The 19284-nt window shown below is 47.5% G+C and overlaps 1 protein-coding gene across 4 annotated transcripts in view; it reads left to right on the top strand.

Annotated features, from left to right (window-relative positions):
• LOC147106565 (high choriolytic enzyme 1-like) overlaps positions 1 to 19284 on the top strand; it is a 392254-nt gene that overhangs the window by 102976 nt on the left and 269994 nt on the right. For all 4 annotated transcript variants that reach the window (XM_086007518.1, XM_086007519.1, XM_086007516.1 and 1 more), the window contains exon 7: positions 17351 to 17532. In XM_086007518.1, the coding sequence (XP_085863644.1) occupies positions 17351 to 17532 (182 nt within the window). The remainder of the gene's footprint in view (positions 1 to 17350; positions 17533 to 19284) is intronic.

The following is a 19284-nucleotide window of genomic DNA, read 5'->3' as shown; positions in this document are numbered from 1 at the left end:
ACGACCATTGCTGAACCTGTGGCCAGGACTGGGCTGAATCAATTGAAGATGACGGTATCCTCATACCTAATCCTCATTCTCGCATCCCACTTCCTCCTCATCCCACAATACCTTCTGACTTACAAACTGTAGATGGTGTAAGCATGCACTACTTACTTTCCACCCCACCCCACCATCCCTCCCCTTACCCTTGTGCTTTTCTCCTTTCAGATACCCAAAAAGTGCTACCTGGCCAGGCAGTGGAGGAACAGCAAGAAGAAAGTGAAGGTGCACCGTCACTTGATTTCAAGCTCGGAATCACCAGCTCTGATACTGAGATTTAGAGGCGGGATCTGCACGTGGTGAGTCACCGGGCATGAGTGGGCTGCAGTCAGGACAGGGGGCAAGGATAGCACAGGTGCCAGCTTGCCGGAGGGCGAGTTTGCACACGGGTTCTGCTACAGAGGACTCAGATGAGGACATTGATGAGGCAGGCTACAGAAGAAGGCTGATGGGTATATACAACAAAATGCTTGGTGCATTGGGAAGCCTGCCAGAAAGCTGTAATGTATATACCTTTAAGGGGGGAACTATCTTTTACAGCTCATGTATACTGCAGTACCGGCAGTGACCACACCTGTATATAGCACTGAGTAGTAATCTGTACAGTTCAGTTCCCGTGTGAGCCACGTTGAGTAAACACCTGTTGTACCGTTCTCCTGCAGTCTGTGTCTGATTATACACGGACACAACATTGGCGACAAGGCAAGTTCAAACCTACCTGCAACTCTGCATCACCTCCCGGGGATTCGTTCCTGGAGATCAGTGGATTGGAGGTCAAGGCCAGAGACTCGGGCATCGACCACGGGCAACCACCCAGTCATCCAGCAGAGACTCGAGAATTGCGGGGGAGGCTGTCGAGAGCCAGGATTGGCTTTCCAGTCGAGGTGGTCCAGCGAAACGGGCTGGCAACAGGTAGTGCGCACACCCTTCCCAGACAGTGGCGGGCTAGAGCCCAACCGAGTGGCACAGCAAAGGGCCGAGCAGCGTCGACGGGGGAGAGAGAGAGAGGGCAGAGCGCACAGGGCGCAGCCGGTGTTCAGGGGCCGAGCAGTGTCGAAGAGAGGGAGAGAGAGACGCGCAGAAACCCGTGAGGCGCCTCCATTGCCACGAGGACCGCCGAGAGCGGCGTTGGCAGCAGCGCAGGAGAAGCGCGCGAAACCTACAGGGCACCGCCATTGCCACGAGAACCGCCGGGAGCGGCGTTGGCAGCAGCGGGGGAGGAAGGAAAGCGCGGGAGACGCCATTTTAAACCACACCCAAAATGCCGAAGAGTGGCAGTATCACCGCATTTGACAATGAAGTCGAAGATTGGACTTCATATGTCGAACGAATAGAGGTATACTGCAAGGCAAATGAGGTGTCAGATGACAAGAAAGCGTCGGTATTGTTAAATTTAATGGGTGCAAAGACGTATGGTTTATTACGAAATCTAGTAACCCCAACGAAGCCAATGGAAAAGAGTTTTGAAGACATAGTAACGATACTACAGGAACATTTAAACCCCACACCGCTGCTGATAGCAGAAAGATTCAAGTTTCACAAACGGAACAAGCATAAGGATGAAAGCAATGCTGATTATTTAACAGAACTGCGCAAACTATTGAAACACTACCAGTTTGGAGCGGGACTGGCAGATACCTTAAGGGACAAGTTTGTGTGTGGGCTTCAAAGTGAAGGAACCCAGAAATGGCTTTTATCTGAAAAGGACCTTACGCTGGAAAAGGCTTTCAGCATTGCGGTATCATATGAAGCAGCAGCACGGGGCGCTGCAGAGATACAACAGAGACCGCAAGAATATGGCACAAACGAAATGTCATATGGAACAGAGAAGTGCTATTGCTGCGGCAGAACAACACATGACCAGAATGATTGCTGGTTCAAAGACAAAGTGTGCAGACAGTGTGGAAAAGTAGGACACATAGCACGAGTCTGCAGGTCGGGAAAGAAAACCAGCAATAAGAAACCTACCAAAGAAAAGCACACGAAGGTACATAAGATGACGGAGAATAGTTCAGACGAACAAAAGAGTGATAACGACTCCGAAAGCAGGGAACTGAGTTGTCTGAAACTACATAATGTGATCAAAACGGAGGATCACCGAACCATTTGAGTCACTCTCAAGATAGCAGGAGTCCAGGTAAAGATGGAATTGGACACAGGATCAGCCCTAACAGTCATAAACCGACGGGACTACGACCGGCTATTCTCACACATACCCTTGAGAGACACAAAAATTATTTTGAAGACGTACACGGGACAAAAAGTCTACCTCAAAGGAAAAATAAGGGTGACCGTTATATATAACGGTAAGGAAACACCAAAACTCGACCTGTATGTACTGCAAGATGGAGGACCACCATTACTGGGACGTGAATGGATCCGGAAAATACAACTGGATTGGCATTCCACACAGGCACTGACTGTGGCTGACAAAAAGGATGACGACGTCACACCTGGGCGACGCGAAAGAAGTGTTCCAGCAAGGACTCGGAACACTAAAAGGCATGACAGCGACGATTAAAATTGAAGAAAACGCAAGCTCAAATTTTTTCAGGCCAGACCGGTACCTTATGCGATCCGCCCAGCCGTCGAAGCAGAGCTGGAGAGTCTGGAACGTTCAGGTGTACTGTCCAAGGTAGACTGGAGCGAGTGGGCTGCACCCATCGTCCCTGTGATGAAAAAGTCGTTGAGCAGCACGCCTGGGGAACCAAGGAAGGTTCGCATTGTAGTGTCCGTGTGTTGATAGAGACACTGAAGACAGGGGTTGGTTCATAGGTGTTTACTAAGCAAAGTCTGGAGGGGTACTAACGGATATAACACAATATACAGGCTTATATAGCCCGAGTGGCCATTACCGGCATTACAGCACATATGGGTCTCTTAAAGGCACATACACTACAATTCCTCCCCTTTTAGCTAACCAGTACATCATATTTTAACTAATTATGAATTACATGTTATAAGAAAATAATATACACATTGCTGTAGTTAATTAATTATAAGTCAGTCTCTCTGGAGGCTTCCTGACTCGGTCCGGATAACGTCTCGGTGGTGTAGTAGTTTCTGGTGGTGTAGTAGGTTCTTTTGGCAAGGCTGATTCGGCTTGAATGCCAGTGTCGGGTTCATCGGGTTCCAGTATCACCGGATCGGAGGTAGATATGGGTATCTCTACTTCATCTTCCGGCGTCTAGAGTTGTGGTGTAGGTTGTCCCTTTTGGGATGACTCTATGATTTGGTCAGCATGGCGCCTTATTATGCTTTCTCCGATGTCCACGGTATACATCAGCGGTCCAAGTCGTGTGCAGATAGTTCCAGGCTGCCATTTCTCGGTACGGTAGTCCCGGGCCAAAACTTGTTGACCTATCTGGAAGGTTCTAGTTGGCCTTTCATTCATGCCTTGAAAGTGCCGGTTCTCCACGTCCCTTCTGATGTTGGGCTTGACCAAATCCAGCCGGCATCTTAGGTTTCTATTGAAGAACATCATGGCGGGAGTTTGGTTTGTAACCATATGTGTTGCATTCCTGTATGCGAACAAGAAGTTATGCACCTTGTGCTGAAGTTTTATGTCTTCATTACCCATGGCCTTTATGGCCTTCTTGAAGGTCTGGACAAACCTTTCAGCCAATCCATTGGTGGCGGGATGGTATGGGGCGGACGTGTAGTGCTTAACCCCATTGTTTTTTAAGAACTTCCTGAATTCTTCGGACACAAATTGCGGTCCATTATCAGAACAGATCTGTTCCGGCAGCCCATTCCTGGCAAATATGGTCCTTAATACTGTGATGGTTTTTTCCGTGGTGGTGGAGGACACCTTTATTACCTCCGGCCACTTGGAGTGTGCATCAACCGCGATTAAGAACATTGAGTCCATAAATGGACCAGCAAAGTCGATGTGTACCCTTTGCCAGGGAGATGAGGGCCACTCCCATGGATGTAGAGGGGCTTGTGGTGGAGTGTTTTCTGGCATCCTAGGCAGCTCTTGGTCATTTCTTCGATGTCTCCATCGATACCTGGCCACCATACAAACGCCCTGGCTTGGTTCTTCATTTTCACTCCACCCAGATGCCCCTCGTGAAGCTCCTTTAGCACTTTATCCTGGAGTTTGGGTGGAATCACCACTCTGGATCCACACATCAAGGTTCCTCGGCACACTGACAGCTGTTCTCTTCTTTGCGACAATGCTGGCAACAGTGGTTCGCCATGTGCTGGCCATCCCTTCACTGTTAAATCGTAGTCCCGTGAAAGAGTCGGGTCATTTCTCGTTTCCCTTTCAATGGCAGAATTTGTTACTGGTAGACATTCCACTATGGTAGAGTGGAACATCTCTATTGGGTCTACTGTAGGTGCCTCTTCTACCATTGGCAACGGTAGGCGCGATAAACCGTCAGCATTCCCATGCTGTTTTGACACTTTGTATTCTATGTTGTATTGGTGTGCCCCTAGAAAGAGGGACCACCTCTGTAGCCTTTGCGCTGTCATAATGGGAACACCCTTTTTAGGGTTGATTATGGAGATGAGGGGTTGATGGTCAGTCAACAAGGTAAATTTTTGTCCGTGTAGGTAATGGTTGAATTTCTTTACTCCCCATACCAGGCTGAGTGCTTCCCTGTCGATTTGGGCATAGTTACGCTCAGCTGAGTTCAATGAGAGTGACGCAAAAGCTATCGGCCGTTCCGAGCCATCAGGGAATTTATGCGATAATACTGCTCCTATGCCGTAAGGGGATGCATCGCACGCCAGTCTGATTGGCAGTGATGGGTTGTAATGAGCCAAAACTTCTTTGGACGTGATTAAGTCTTTGCATTTATGGAAGGCACGTTTGCAGTCTTCGGTCCATTTCCAAATTACTCCTGTTTGTAGCAGTTCATTAAGAGGGTGTAGAAGAGTTGATAAGTTCGGTAAAAATTTATGATAGTAATTTATTTATCCCAGGAACGACCTTAATTGTGAAACATTTTCAGGTGCTGGGGCTTTTATGACCGCTTCAATTTTTTCAGGTGACTTATGCAACCCTTCCTTATTTATTATGTGGCCACAATATGATATTTGATTTCGGAAAAATTCGCACTTGGGGCGATTTGCTCGTAGGCCCCGTTCTCTCAGCCTAGTGAGCACCTGCTCTAAATTGGCAAGGTGCTCGTTGTCGTTTTCTCCTGTTACAAGGATGTCGTCTAGGTAGCATTGAGTCCCCGGAATCCCTTGGAGGACTTGCTCCATAGCTCGTTGCCAGATAGCTGGAGCGGATGCTACTCCGAAAACAAGTCGATTGTACTGGTACAGACCTTTGTGTGTATTTATCGTGAGATATTTTTTAGAGGCCTCTTCAACCTCCATCTGTAGATATTCCTGTGCCAAGTCAATTTTGGTGAAACGTTTCCCGCCGGATAGTGAGGCGAAAATATCTTCTATCCTCGGAAGAGGATACTGTACCATGTGAAGGACCGGGTTTACAGTCACCTTGAAGTCTCCACAGATTTGAATTTTTCTCTGTTCTTCAGATTTATCATTCTTCAATGCTTTCTTCATGACTGGGACGATGGGTGTTGCCCACTCGCTCCAATCTATTTTAGATAATACGCCTGCCTTTTCCAAATTCTCCAGCTCTGCCTCGACTGCTGGACGAGTTGCGTATGGCACCGGTCTTGCCTTAAAAAACTTGGGAATTGCTGCATCTTCCACTTTTATTTAGGCGGTGATGCCTTTCAAGGTTCCTAGTTTCTCTTGAAACACTTCCTTGGCGTTGGCCAAGATGTCTTTTAATCGTTCAGGTATGACGTCATCATCATTTTTTTCCTTACTGGTCACCGTCAGTGCCTGAATGGAGTGCCAGTCTAAACGTATTTTTCTGATCCATTCACGTCCCAACAGCAGTGGACCACCATCTTGTAGAACGTATAAATACAACTTCTGTATTTCCTTGCCGTTGTATACAACAGGCACCCGTATTTTTCCTTTGGGGTATACTTTCTGCCCCGTATATGTTTTCAAGATAATGGATGTGTCTTTTAAAGGTATATGCGGAAATAGCCGCTCGTAATCCCGTCGATTTATGACGGTCAGAGCTGATCCTGTATCTAGCTCCATTTTAACTGGGGACCCTGCTATTGTGAGGGTAATCCAAATGGTCTGGTAATCTTCTTTGGCAATTACATTATGTAATTTGAGAGAGCTTAGTCTCTTGTTCCCGGAGTCGCTATCGCTCTTCTGGTCTTCGGAGCTACTGTCCGTCATCATTTGTACCTTTCTGTGCTTTTCCTTATTGATTATTTTCCTGTTAGTGGATTTTTTGTTTCCAGATCGGCACACACGTGGAATGTGTCCCATCTTTCCGCATTGCCTGCATGCTTTGTCCTTGAACCAGCAGTCCCTCTGGTCATGGGTGGATCTGCCGCAGCAATAACGTCTCTCGAAACCCCGTGTCATTTCATGGGTGCCGAAGTCCTGTGGCCTTTGCTGTATCTCTGCAGCTCCTATTGCACTGAAAGCCTTGTCCAGTGTTAAATCTTTCTCAGAAAATAGCCTTTTTTGTGTTTCTACACTTAGGGGATCGCAGACGAATTTGTCTCGCAGAGAATCTGCCAGTCCTGCCTCGAATTGGCAGTGTAGGGTATCAACAATCTCCTTAAAATTCTTGTCCATCGGTTCGGCTGGAGTGATTAAGTTTCGTAACAGCTTGTATGTCTTTGCGCCCATTAGATCCAGAAGTACTGAAGCTTTTTTCTCATCTTCTGTTCCATTTGCGGTGCAATATACCTCCACTCTTTCCACATATGTGGTCCAATCCTCTATCTCGTTATCAAAAGCATCAATATTGCCAGAATTAGGCATCTTAGAAAAGATATGGTGCTTCCCGCGCTTTTCTTTCTTTTCTGTAGAAAAGATATGGTGCTTCCTGCGCTTTCCCGCCGCTGCTGCCGATGACAACGCTGTTTCCCGCGGTTTCCGTTCTTTTTTAAAATTTATTTATAGTTGGAGACTCGTTCCCGCCGGACTCTCTCTGTAGGTCTGAACGCTGACCTGCTTGCAGCCGCGGCCGCCTCCCGCGTGCTCCCTCCCCGTCTGTTACTGCTTGCCTCCGCTTTCGCTGCTTGGCCCAGCTGTAGAGCCAGCCGCTGGAGCCCCAGCCTGACGCCCAGGAAGGATTACCGTAGTACCTGCCACCAGCTTGGCCAGCTGGTGAAACAACAGCTTCTTTCAATTCTCGATTCTTCTGGACGCCAGAGGAATCGATGTCCTTGAGGTGCTGCCGAATTGTAGGTAAGTCTGTTTCCACTTCGTCGCCACTTTAGTGTCCGTGTGGTGATAGAGACACTGAAGACAGGAGTTGGTTCATAGGTGTTTACTAAGCAAAGCCTGGAGGGGCACTAACGGATATAACACAATATACAGGCTTATATAGCCCGAGTGGCCATTACCGGCATTACAGCACATATGGGGCTCTTAAAGGCACATACACGACACGCATCTGTGGGGACTTTTAAGGTAACAGTGAACCCGGTCCTCCACACCGTACAATATCCACTTCTGCGGATTGAAGATATTTTCGCCTCGTTATCTGGAGGGAAACGCTTCACTAAGATTGATCTGGCCCAGGCGTATCTGCAAATGGAGGTAGAAGAAGCATCAAAAAAATACCTCACAATCAACACCCATACAACCGGCTGGTATTTGGGGTAGCATCAGCTCCGGCTATTTGGCAGAGGGCAATGGCACAAGTCCTGCAAGGGATCCCAGGGACCCAGTGTTATTTGGACGACATCCTGGTCACGGGCGAAAATGACAGTGATCACCTTGCCAACCTGGAGCAGGTGCTCACTAGATTGCAGGAATATGGGCTCCAAGCTAACCGCCCCAAATGCGAGTTTTTTAGAAAACAGATCTCGTATTGTGGCCACGTTATCGATAAAGAGGGGTTACATAAGTCCCCAGAGAAGATTGAGGCAGTAGTCAAGGCTCCAGCACCGGAAAATGTGTCACAACTGAGGTCGTTCCTCGGGCTGGTAAACTACTACCATAAGTTCTTGCCAAATTTGTCTACAATACTACACCCACTGAACACCCTACTGCAAACTGGGGTGCCATGGAAGTGGAGTGACGAATGTAGACGAGCTTTCCAGAAGAGCAAAACACTAATCACATCGAAAGAGGTATTGGCCCATTACAACCCAGCATTACCAATTCGGTTGGCATGTGATGCGTCACCCTACGGCATCGGAGTGGTGCTGTCGCACAAATTCTCGGACGGCTCAGAGAGGCCAATAGCCTTTGCGTCACGATCACTAACCTCAGCCGAGCGTAACTACACCCAGATTGATAGGGAGGCCCTCAGCCTAGTGTGGGGAGTGAAAAAGTTCAATCACTATCTGCACGGGCAGAAATTCACCTTGCTGACTGATCACCAGCCTCTTGTCTCCATTTTTAATCCGAAGAAGGGCGTTCCGGTGTTGACTGCGCAACGACTACAAAGATGGTCACTTTTTCTCGGGGCGCACCACTATGAGATTGAATATAAGGGCACGAAACAGCATGGAAATGCTGATGGGCTATCACGCCTGCCACTGCCTACTGCGGAGGAAGCACCAGCAGTGGATCCTGTCGAAATATTCCATTCGACTATAGTTGAATACCTACCGGTAACTAATGCTTGTATCGAAAAGGAAACCCGAAATGACCCGACACTGTCTCGGGTATATGATTTGACGGTGAAGGGATGGCCAGCATTCTCGACAAGGAGAGAACAGCTGTCAGTGTGCCGGGGGACCTTGATGTGTGGATCCCGAGTGGCAATTCCACCCAAGTTATGGGATAGAGTGCTCAATGAGCTTCATGAGGGTCATCTGGGAGGGGTAAAAATGAAAAGCCTAGCCAGGGCTTATGTGTGGTGGCCAGGAATCGATAAACAAATCGAGGACCTGACCAAGAGCTGCTCAGGATGCCAGAAAGTCCAAAATGCACCACCACAGGCCCCTCTACACCCATGGGAGTGGCCCTCATCTGCATGGCAACGGGTGCATATTGATTTTGCTGGTCCATTCATGGACTCAATGTTTATAATAGCCGTGGATGCGCACTCGAAATGGCCTGAGGTCATCAAAATGTCCTCCACCACCACGGAGAAAACTATTGCAGTCCTACGGACCATTTTTGCCAGCAATGGCTTGCCAGAACAGATTTGCTCCGACAACGGACCACAGTTTGTGTCCGAAGAGTTCCGGAGGTTCTTGAAAAAGAATGGGGTAAGGCATTACACATCCGCCCCGTATCATCCAGCCACAAATGGATTGGCTGAGAGGTTCGTACAAACCTTTAAGAAGGCAATAAAGGCTATGTACAATGACAACATTCCGCTGCAGCGCAAGGTGGACAATTTCCTGTTCGCCTACCGGAATGCGACACATGCAGTCACCAACCAGGCCCCAGCCATGATGTTCTTTAACCGAAGGTTAAGATCGCGCCTGGATTTGCTCAGACCAAACGTACAGAGAGATGTTGAGAGTAAGCAATTCCAGCACATCCATGAGAAGCCAACAAGGAGCTTCAATGTAGGGCAACCAGTCTTGGCCCGCGACTACGGAACAGAAAAATGGCAGCCAGGAACGATATGCACACGGCAAGGCCACCTAATGTACACAGTGGACGTTGGGGAGAGCATCGTGAGACACCATGCCGACCAGATCCTAGAGTCACAGGAACAAGTCAACCCCATGCCTCGCCCATACGTACCTGGTGATGAACCTGACGTACAGGTCGCATCTACCCCAGAAACAGTAGCATCGGAAGCTGATGAACCAACCGACGACAGGGGGCCAGAATCGCCTCCGCACCAAGAGCAAGACACTCGGGAAAGGCGCTATCCAGAAAGGATCAGGAAGCCTCCCCAAAGACTGAATATATAAATAGACTATTTTCAGCTAATGTTGCATGTTAAAAGTGTTAATTGTAATTAGTTTGATATTTAATTGTTAAATGAGTGTTATGGTACTGTTACTCTGAAAGGTGAGGAATTGTAATGTATATACCTTTTAAGGGGGGAACTATCTTTTGCAGGTCCTGTATACTGCAGTACCGGCAGTGACCACACCTGTATATAGCATTGAGTAGTAATCTGTACAGTTCAGTTCCCGTGTGAGCCACGTTGAGTAAACACCTGTTGTACCGTTCTCCTGCAGTCTGTGTCTTATTATATACGGACACAACAAAAGCCTGCGCTCAATTTCAAGGAGCAGGAAGGAGTCTGGCACCAACTTGGCACAGGGCTTTGCACAGAGCTTGGAGTACATCCTTTCCAGCATGGAAGTGGCGGCCAGCTCCATCAACACACCCCAACCATGATGCAGCATCTGATGAGCGATGTCTCAGCTTCCATTGCAGCTAAAGCAGCTTTCACCAGAAGTCTGAGTGCTGCAGTGGAAGTTCAGACTGAAGTCATGCAAAGTCAGCTTGCTGCCATGCAAACTCAGAATGCTGCTATCATGACTGCGGATATCAGGGGCTTTCAGGGTGTCACAGCAGTACAGCAATCTGTCCTCCAACAGATTACTAGGATTGGTGAGGTGCCACCCCGGGGAGTGGCTGTGGTTCCATGGAGCATGAGTCTACTGTCCTCTCTCAGGATGACAGCATTCATGCTCGCACCCCTACCACTCCGCCAGTGCATTTATTATTGTCTGTTAGCCAGCCAACCCAGACTGCCGCCCATGTTGAGATGGTGCAGTCTGAAGCTGGGCCTTCTAGGCCCAGAGCTGCTCCAGGTTGTCCTCCAAGGCCACCTGCAGTCTCTTCCACTGAAATTCAGCAGCCTTCCACCAATCATGCTGCAGCCACTGGGGGAGCACTTTGTAGGAGCACTGGGACAGGCAAAGGAACACGGAAGACAGGCACTAAGGGAATGAACAAGGGTGATTAGTTTATGTTTGCCTGCAGTATGGCATAATTTCATTTATAAATTTGATTTGGAATGTTTATTTTGTTGTGGCTTTTATTTCAGCATTGTGGCCAAGAGGATGATGTGATGGTCAGTGACCGAGGGAGGTTTGGATTGTGGGACCATTGTTGAATGGGGAATTGGGGTTGCAGTTATTAGTATCTCACTTGAATTAATTCTTCACTTAGCACTGCCGGAAGCACTGCTGGGCAGAAAGGAGTTGTCTAGGTTGCCGCTCCGCTTCCTCTTCCTCCTCCTCATGGTCCTGCTCCTCAACTGCTTGTCTGATAGTTGGTGGCAAGGGCTGTCCCCTCGTGATGGCGAGGTTGTGCGGCATGCAGCAGACTACCACGAGTCTTGAGACTCCCTCAACTGACTACTGCACGGCTCCTCCAGAGCGGTTCAGGCAGCAAAATCGTTGTTTCAGCACGCAAATGGTCTGCTTAATCACATTCCTTGTGGCAGCATGGCTCTCATTGTGTGCATGTGCGTGGACTGTAAACCGGGTATCGTGAGCCATGTTGTCAGTGGATAGCCCTTGTCGCCAAGTAGTCACCTTTGGTTTGCCATGGTGGCTGAAATGCAGCTGGCACAGTAGACCGCCACAGAATAAAGGCATCATGAATGCATCGTGACTGCTGCCAGGATACTGGGCATTGACCTGCATAATGTGCTGCCTGCTTGTCTCTGGCAAGGGAGAATGAAATGTAGTTAGCTCTCTTTGAATAGACAGCCTCTGTGACCTCCCTTTTGCAACAGTGGACGTCAAAGTGTGAGATGTTGCAAATATCTCCAGCTCCAGCCTGGAAGGTGTCACACGCATAAACCTTCATCGCCATGGCCACCTTTGCAGCCACTGGCAGTGCAGTCTTTGCCCTGCTCTGAGGTTGGAGTTGTGGCTCAGCAGTTGGCATATTTCAGTGAGGATGTCCTTATTGAAGCGCAGACAGATGTCTCACACATTGTTCCTTGCTGAGGTTCAGGTAGGAGAATTGCTCCCTCAACTCCCTGGGCAGATATGGCCTCCTGCTGAGAGCCTTTCCCACCCTACCCCTCTCTCTTCTAGCTTGTCCTGCTCTGTGTGGCCTCTGCACATTCTCCCGGTCATGCTGTATTCCAAGGGGAAGGCTTACAAGTGCACCCATGTCTGGGAGTAAGTGATTTGTGCAGAAGCCTTGGAGTCAGCAAAAGGTCCTTCAGCACCTGCCACACCACTCCCTATAGACTTTTGCAACTTGAAAATACCAAACACTTGTAGAATTGTACCAACAGCCAGAAGAAATCAACCAGCAACTAACCTGTAGGTAGTTGATGATGCCTTTAAATAGTGCTGGTAGAGGGAAATGTTCCCTTTAAACTGCGCGGCCGCGCAGCAGTCTGAAGGTCCCGCACAGACAGCTCACCGGCTTTACAATAGTAACAACCGTGCGTGCGTAAAAAATTGAATGGGCCACGCAGCCAGTTAAAGGTTCCGCGCACCCCAAAAAAATTACAGGGAACATTGGTGGGGGATCCTTCATGCTGCTTTACATGTGTTCATCTGTGCGAGGCTAAGAGTGGACGTCGGCTGGAGTGTGGAGCTCCAAAATGGCAGTGCTGGCTTCAAATCAGCATTGTACACTGATTGACATCATGATCTGACTTCTGCATACTTCTGGCGGATGTTAGCCGCGCGTGCTAATGCCTTCACCAAGATAGCGTCCGGTACGATTATTGGCAGAAATACGCACGTGTGCAACAAACGACATTTTGGTCCCCAAATGGCACCTGTAGTGCCCAAACAAAGAGCACTACCAAGCCTAAATTCGCGCTCTATGTTCCTAACAGAACCTGCTTGATTTTTATTTCATTTAAGTTAATGGAAGGAAAGTGAAGCCTGTTCTGTAACATGCATGCCATCTTCCCTGCCAGATTTTCCTCTCTGCATTCCGCCTTGGTGATCTTAATGGCCAGACAGTGAAGATAAAAATCTACCCCATTATTTTCCAGAATTTCAACACAATGGAACTCTTCACTTCCTTCAGTTTTCTCTTTCTCCAACAATCTACAGGTTTCGAAACTCAAGCTTGGCAAAACCTCATCAACACATCCTGAATTACCTATCCTACTCTCAGTTTTGGTGGTGTTCCACACTGAGCTTTGTGTGAATGTTCTTCATCTTAATGACCACAAACTTTATAAAAATTAACTGAGTTAGTTGAAAGTGCTCCCTTTTACCATGTAATATGTTTTTTACACCTTGAGCATATTTTTGTTTTTATGAGCTGAAGTAAGTTAATAATTTACTTAATGAAAGTCACATCTCAGCAAGAACAACTTGAATATCTATAATTGTCCTTGACATCGAAAAACTTTCCAAGATGTTTCACAGAAGCATAATCAGAAATAAATTAATGCCAAGCTAAAGAAGGAGATATTAAGCGTGATGACCAAAAGCTTGGGAAAGAGGTAGGTTTTAAGGGGTGTCTTGAAGGAGAAGAGGGGGGTGGAGAAGCAGAGGGATTTAGGTAGGGAATTCCAGAACGGAAGGCCTAAGCGGCTGAATGCACATCTGTTAATGGTGGAGCTAGGTTGTGAGGGATGCAGAAAAGTGGGAGGAACAGAGTTCTAGGGAGGTTGTAGCAAGTGGAGGATGGGAGGCCGGCCAGGAGAGCATTGGAAGAACCTAGAGGTGACCAAGGCGTGGATGGGGTGAGGAATGGGTGGAGGTGGAAGTAGGCAGTCTTTGTGATGGAGTGGATATCGGGTCAAAGCTCAGCTTGGTAGCAAATAGGATGCTGAGTTTGCGAGCTGTGTGATTCGGCCTGAGATAATGGCCAGAGAAGGGGATGGAATTGGTGGGATGGGTACAGAGTTTTTAGCAGGGCTGAAGATGATGACTTTGGTTTTTGCCTATGTTTAACTGGTAAAAATACGGCTCATCCAAGACAATGTCTGATAAGCAATCTTGTATACAGGTGTAGTGGACGAATCAACAGAACATAACATAAGAAATAGGAGCAGGAGTAGGCCAATATGGCTCCTCAAGTCTGCTCCTCCATTCAATAAGATCATGGCTGATCTTCAACCTCAACACTCCCCCCACCACCCCCCCCCGATCTCCATATTCCTTGATTCCCTGAGAGTCCAGAAATCTATCGATCTTGGCCTTGAATATATTCAACGACTGAATCCACAGCCCTCTGGTCTAGAGAATTCCAAAGATTCACAACCCCCTGAGTGAAGACATTTCTCCTTATCTCAGTCCTAAATGGCAGACTCCTTATCCTGAGACTATGTCCCCTAGTTCTAGACTCTCCAGCTAGAGGAAACAGTCACTCAACATCTACCCTGTCAAGCCCTCCCAGAATCTTGTATGTTTCAATGAGATCACCTCTCACTCTTATAAACTCAAGAGAGTATAGGCCCATTCTACTCAATCTCTCCTTGTCATCCTAGGAATCAGTCTAGTCAACCTTTGTTACACCACCGCTAAGGCAAGTATATCCTTCCTTAGGTACGGAGATCAAAACTGTACACAGTATTTCAGGTGTGGTCTCACTAAAGCCTGGAATAATTGCACCAAGACTTCCTTACTCTTGTACTCCAACTCCCCTTCCAATAAAGGCCAACATACCATTTGCCTTCCTAATTGCTTGCTGTACCTGCATGTTAACTTTATGGCCTAGAAATTCAGTGGCGCCCCATTTGGGGCGCCAGCCTCGCCAGGGCGCTAAAAGTAGCGCCCCGGAAGTAGTCGCGGCCGCCTGCCAGAAATTGACTTTGCGCGCCCCAGAGGGAAGCGTGGCGCTGCTGGAGGCGCCCGCATCCCTCTTGGGGCGCTGCAACTCAATATCGCTGCGCAACGTGCCGCAGCGCCAAACGCTGCGGCACGGTGCGCTGTGGTACTGCAGGCCTTCCTCCCCTTCTTAAAGGGGAGGGGCCTGCTTCAGCGCGATCAAAGATTGCGAGTGCCGGCAAAAGAACCCAGCACTGAGGAGAAGTGCCGGGCTCTTGGAACACAGCCGGCACTCCGTGGGGGGTGGGGCTCGGGAGGCCGGGGACGGCGGCGCGGAGAGGTGCTGGCAGGCGGCCAGCAAAAAAAACGGCCGCCCCGCACCTCAGCGCCTCTACCGCCGCAGGTAGGCCCCCCTGAACTGGTCGCAAATAGCGACCGGCGTTAAAGCAAGGGGCGCAACTAAATTTCGCGATCGGGGCGGTAGCAGGGCGCTGCGCACACCAATGACGTCATCGGTAGCGGCGCAGCGCTAACGGCTAGCGCCGCCATTAGCGTCCCGCTACATTTAGCAGGAGGTGTGGCCAGTGGCTTCCGACCCACTTAGCGCCCTCTTAAGGCGCTAACGGGTGGCGCAGCCCACTGAATTTCTAGGCCTTAGATCCTTATGAACACCAACATTTAATAGTTTCTCACTATTTAAAAAAAATTCTGTTTTTCTATTCTTCCTACCAAAGTAAATAACCTTACATTTCCCCACACTATACTCCATCTGGCACCTTCTTGCCCACTTACTTAACCTGTCTATATCCCTTTGGAGTCTCTTTGTGCCCTCCTCACAGCTTCTCCACCTAGCTTTGTATCATCAGCAAACTTGGATACGTTACACTCGGTCCCTTCATCTACGTCATTAATAGAGATTGTAAATAGCTGAGGCCCCAACACAGATCCTTGCGGCACCCCACTAGTAACAGCCTGCCAACCTGAAAGTGACCTGTTTATTCATATTCTCTGTTTTCTGTCCTTTAACCAATTAAAAGCATTCTGAGAGCTTGTCTGGCCATTCCTCCTCAGAACCACATGCACCTGGAACTCTATTCATGGTAATATATTACCCCTAACCCCATGAGCCTGTCTCTTGTGTAACAAGCTTGCGTGTGGCACGTTATCGAATGCCTTTTGAAAATCCAAATATACTACATCCACTGGTTTGCCTTTATCTACCCTGCTAGTTACATCCTCAAAAACTCTGATAGATTTGTCAATCATGATTTCCCTTTCATAACACTATGTTGACTCTGCCTAATCATATTATTTTCTAAGTGCCCTGTTGCCACTTCTTTAATAATGGATTCTAGCATTTTCCCGACGACTGATGTCAGGCTAACTGGCTTGTAGTTACCTGTTTTCTCTCTCCCTCCTTCCTTTCTTGAATAGCAGTGTTACATTTGCTACCTTTCAGTATGCTGGGATCGTTCCAGAATCTAGGAAATTTTGGAAGATCACAACTAATGCATCCATGCATCCACAATCTTTGCAGCCACCTCTTTTAGAAGCCAAGCATGTAGGCCATCAGGTCGAGGGAATTTGTCAGCTTTTAGTCCCATTAATTTCTCCGGTACTTTTTCTTTACTAATATTAATTACTTTAAGTTCCTCACTGTCATTGGACCCTTGGTTCCCCACTATTTCTAGTATGTTTTTTGTGTCTGCTGTGAAGACAGATACAAAATATTTGTTTAACGTCTCTGCTATTTCCTTATTCCCCATTATAATTTCTCCTGTCTCAGCCTCTAAGGGACCCGTGTTTACTTTCGCTACGCTCTTCCTTTATACATACTTGTAGAAACTCTTACAATCTGTTTTTATATTTCTTGCTAGTTTACTCTCTTTATTTTCTCCTGCTTTATCAATGTTTTGTTCATCCTTTGCTGGTTTCTAAAACCCTCCCAGTATTCAGGCTTATTGATCATCTTGGCAACAATATAATCCACTTTAAATCCAGTCCTATCCTTAATCTCTTTAGTTAACCATGGATGGATCACATTTCCTGTGGATTTTTAAAATTTCTCAATGGAATGTATATTCATTGAGAAATATGAAATATTTCTTTAAATGTTTGCCATTGCTTATCTACCGTCATACCTTTTAATTTAATTTCCCAATCTACCTAAGCCAACTTGCCCCTCATACTTACGTAATTGGCTTGCTTTATTTAAGTTTAATACTCTAGTTTCGGACTTAAGTACATCACTCTCGAACGCAATGTGAAATTCTATCATATTATGATCACTCTTTCCCAGAGGATCCCTTACTATGAGATTACTAATTAACCCTGTCACAGTACACAAGATCTAAAATAGACTCTTCCCTGGTTAGTTCCATGATGTATTGTTCTAAGAAACTGTCTTGTATGCATTCCATGAACTCACCCCCCAAACTACTTTTGCCAATTTGATTTGTCTGGTCTATATGAAGAAGTCCCCCATGATTATTGCATTGCCTTTGTTACAATCTCCTCTAATTTCTTGATTAATACTTTGTCCAACAATATAAGAGAATATGTGGAGAAGTAGATCTGACTCATCATGGTACACTTAGATTTTGATGTATAGATTTACGATGAAATGTTTTGGTCAGAAAATTATTTTTAAACCCCATTTTTCCTAGATGCTGGTCATATGTAGGACCAGGAAAACAAAGAGCACAAGAAGTATCACTGCAGAAACCCCATTGTGTGCATAATGGTATAATACAGCATCAGTTGATGCATGCACTTGGTTTTTATCATGAAAATTGTAGAACTGATCGTGATGACCATGTAGAAGTCAAAATGGAGAATATTCAAAAAGGTAAGAAGATTCAAGACTTCATAAAGAATATTTTTCAGTCCCCGCACTGAAGAAGCTTTGTGGTTACCACATTTGCACAGGGCAGATTCTGCAGCATTTTTCAGGGTTAGCTCTAATTAACTATGTGTGCTGAGCTTTTGACCCAGTTTGGCATGTCAGCGAGAAGGGTAGACATGGGGGGAGTGGGAAATTGTGCACATTATTGGCTAGTAAAGGACTGCAGGCCACTTAAAGGGCTGTAGCCACTTACAGTAAGTGGTCACATCGGGGTTCAAAAATAGTTTCAGTCTAGAGAGCTACAATTTTTCAGTGTTTCCAAAGGTTGTATGGGGAAAATAGGTGAATTGTAAAAATCAGAAGGAAGACAATACAAATGTGGAGGCAAGAATCTGGGCAAAGAATGAAGCAGCACAGCAGAACTGAGGGAGTGCTGTACTGTCAGATGTGCTGGCTTAGAAATTGGCTTGCCCACAAAAACGGGTGTGGGATCACGATACGCGATCAACCCGCGCTGGTTCAGAGGAATGCAGGCAGCGCGCCAACTTTGTGCTGCCTGCCCATTTCCATGGTAGCGTCATTCAGCCCAGCACTGAACGCGTTGCTGAGTGGCTGAGCAATCAGCAGGGGGCCCAAGTTCGTGCGAAGCTAGCTCCACTTAATGACAGTCTGCACCTCTTGAAGGGGAGGTGCATTCTGCCTGCAGCAGCTCATTGAATTGCCTGTGGAAGACAGTGAACAACAGTTAATGATGGCACAACAGGGGAGAGAGTGTGCTTCAAGGTTCTCGATGCAGCACTGAAGGCCTTGGTACAGGAGGTGGATAGGAGGAGAGAGGTGCTGTTTCTACAGGCGGCCCTCCATGCAATAGTATAAAGTGCAATGGGAGCAGAAAGCTGTTGTGCAAAATGCCAGCAATATAGCCCTGAGGAATTGGCCCCAGTGCAGGAAGAAGTTTAATGACCTCACACGAGTAGTCAAGGTCAGTGAATTCATCTTCAAATGCCATATCCCACCATTTACATCACTAGCCTTACACACTGCTCAATGCAGTACACTCCCATCGCTCACCTACCAACCATCTCGACCAAACACGACTCAAATCTCTGTCATAGATAGCTTCACCTCATCCTCACTTGCCACTGCTGCAGGCCTCACACCCACATCTCACAGCTTGCACACACTGGCAGCTATTCAACAATGACAGGCATATCACGCAAACATACTACACCACACTCCCTGACACACTTCCCTTTCTCTTGCAGGAAAAAGTGGCTTACAACCGGGGCCGGCGGGGGACAGGTGCACCTTCATAACCGTACCCCCATGGAGGGTACGGTGCTGGCCATTCTTGGGAGGGGCATCTCTGAGCCCCTGGCCAGTGGCGGGGCTGAAGGAATACAAGATGCCGGTAACCTCATACGTAATCCTCCTTCTCACAACTCACTTCCCTCTCATCTCACAACCTCTTCTGATTTACAAGCTGCACATCGTGTAAGCATGCACCTCTTGCTTTTGCCCCCTCCCCTCAGCACAACCCTACCCTTGTGCTTTTCTCATTTCAGAGACCCAAGAAATCCAACCTGCCCAGCCAGCGGTGCAAGAGAGAGGAGAGAAGAGTGATGATGAAGAAAAATACCCCGTCAACTCAATCTGATACTCATAGTCACCAGCTCAGATACTGGCACTGCGTGGTGTTTAAAGGGTAGATAGAGGCGGGATCTGCACATGGTGAGTCACCGGGCACTAGTGGGC

The sequence above is a fragment of the Somniosus microcephalus genome, chromosome 15 (genome assembly GCF_052327205.1).
Source record: "Somniosus microcephalus isolate GS21.2 chromosome 15, FLI_Smic_1.0, whole genome shotgun sequence".
NCBI lineage: Eukaryota > Metazoa > Chordata > Chondrichthyes > Squaliformes > Somniosidae > Somniosus > Somniosus microcephalus.
Note: the sequence above shows the minus strand (reverse complement) of the source record. Positions and strands in the feature narration are given on the sequence as shown.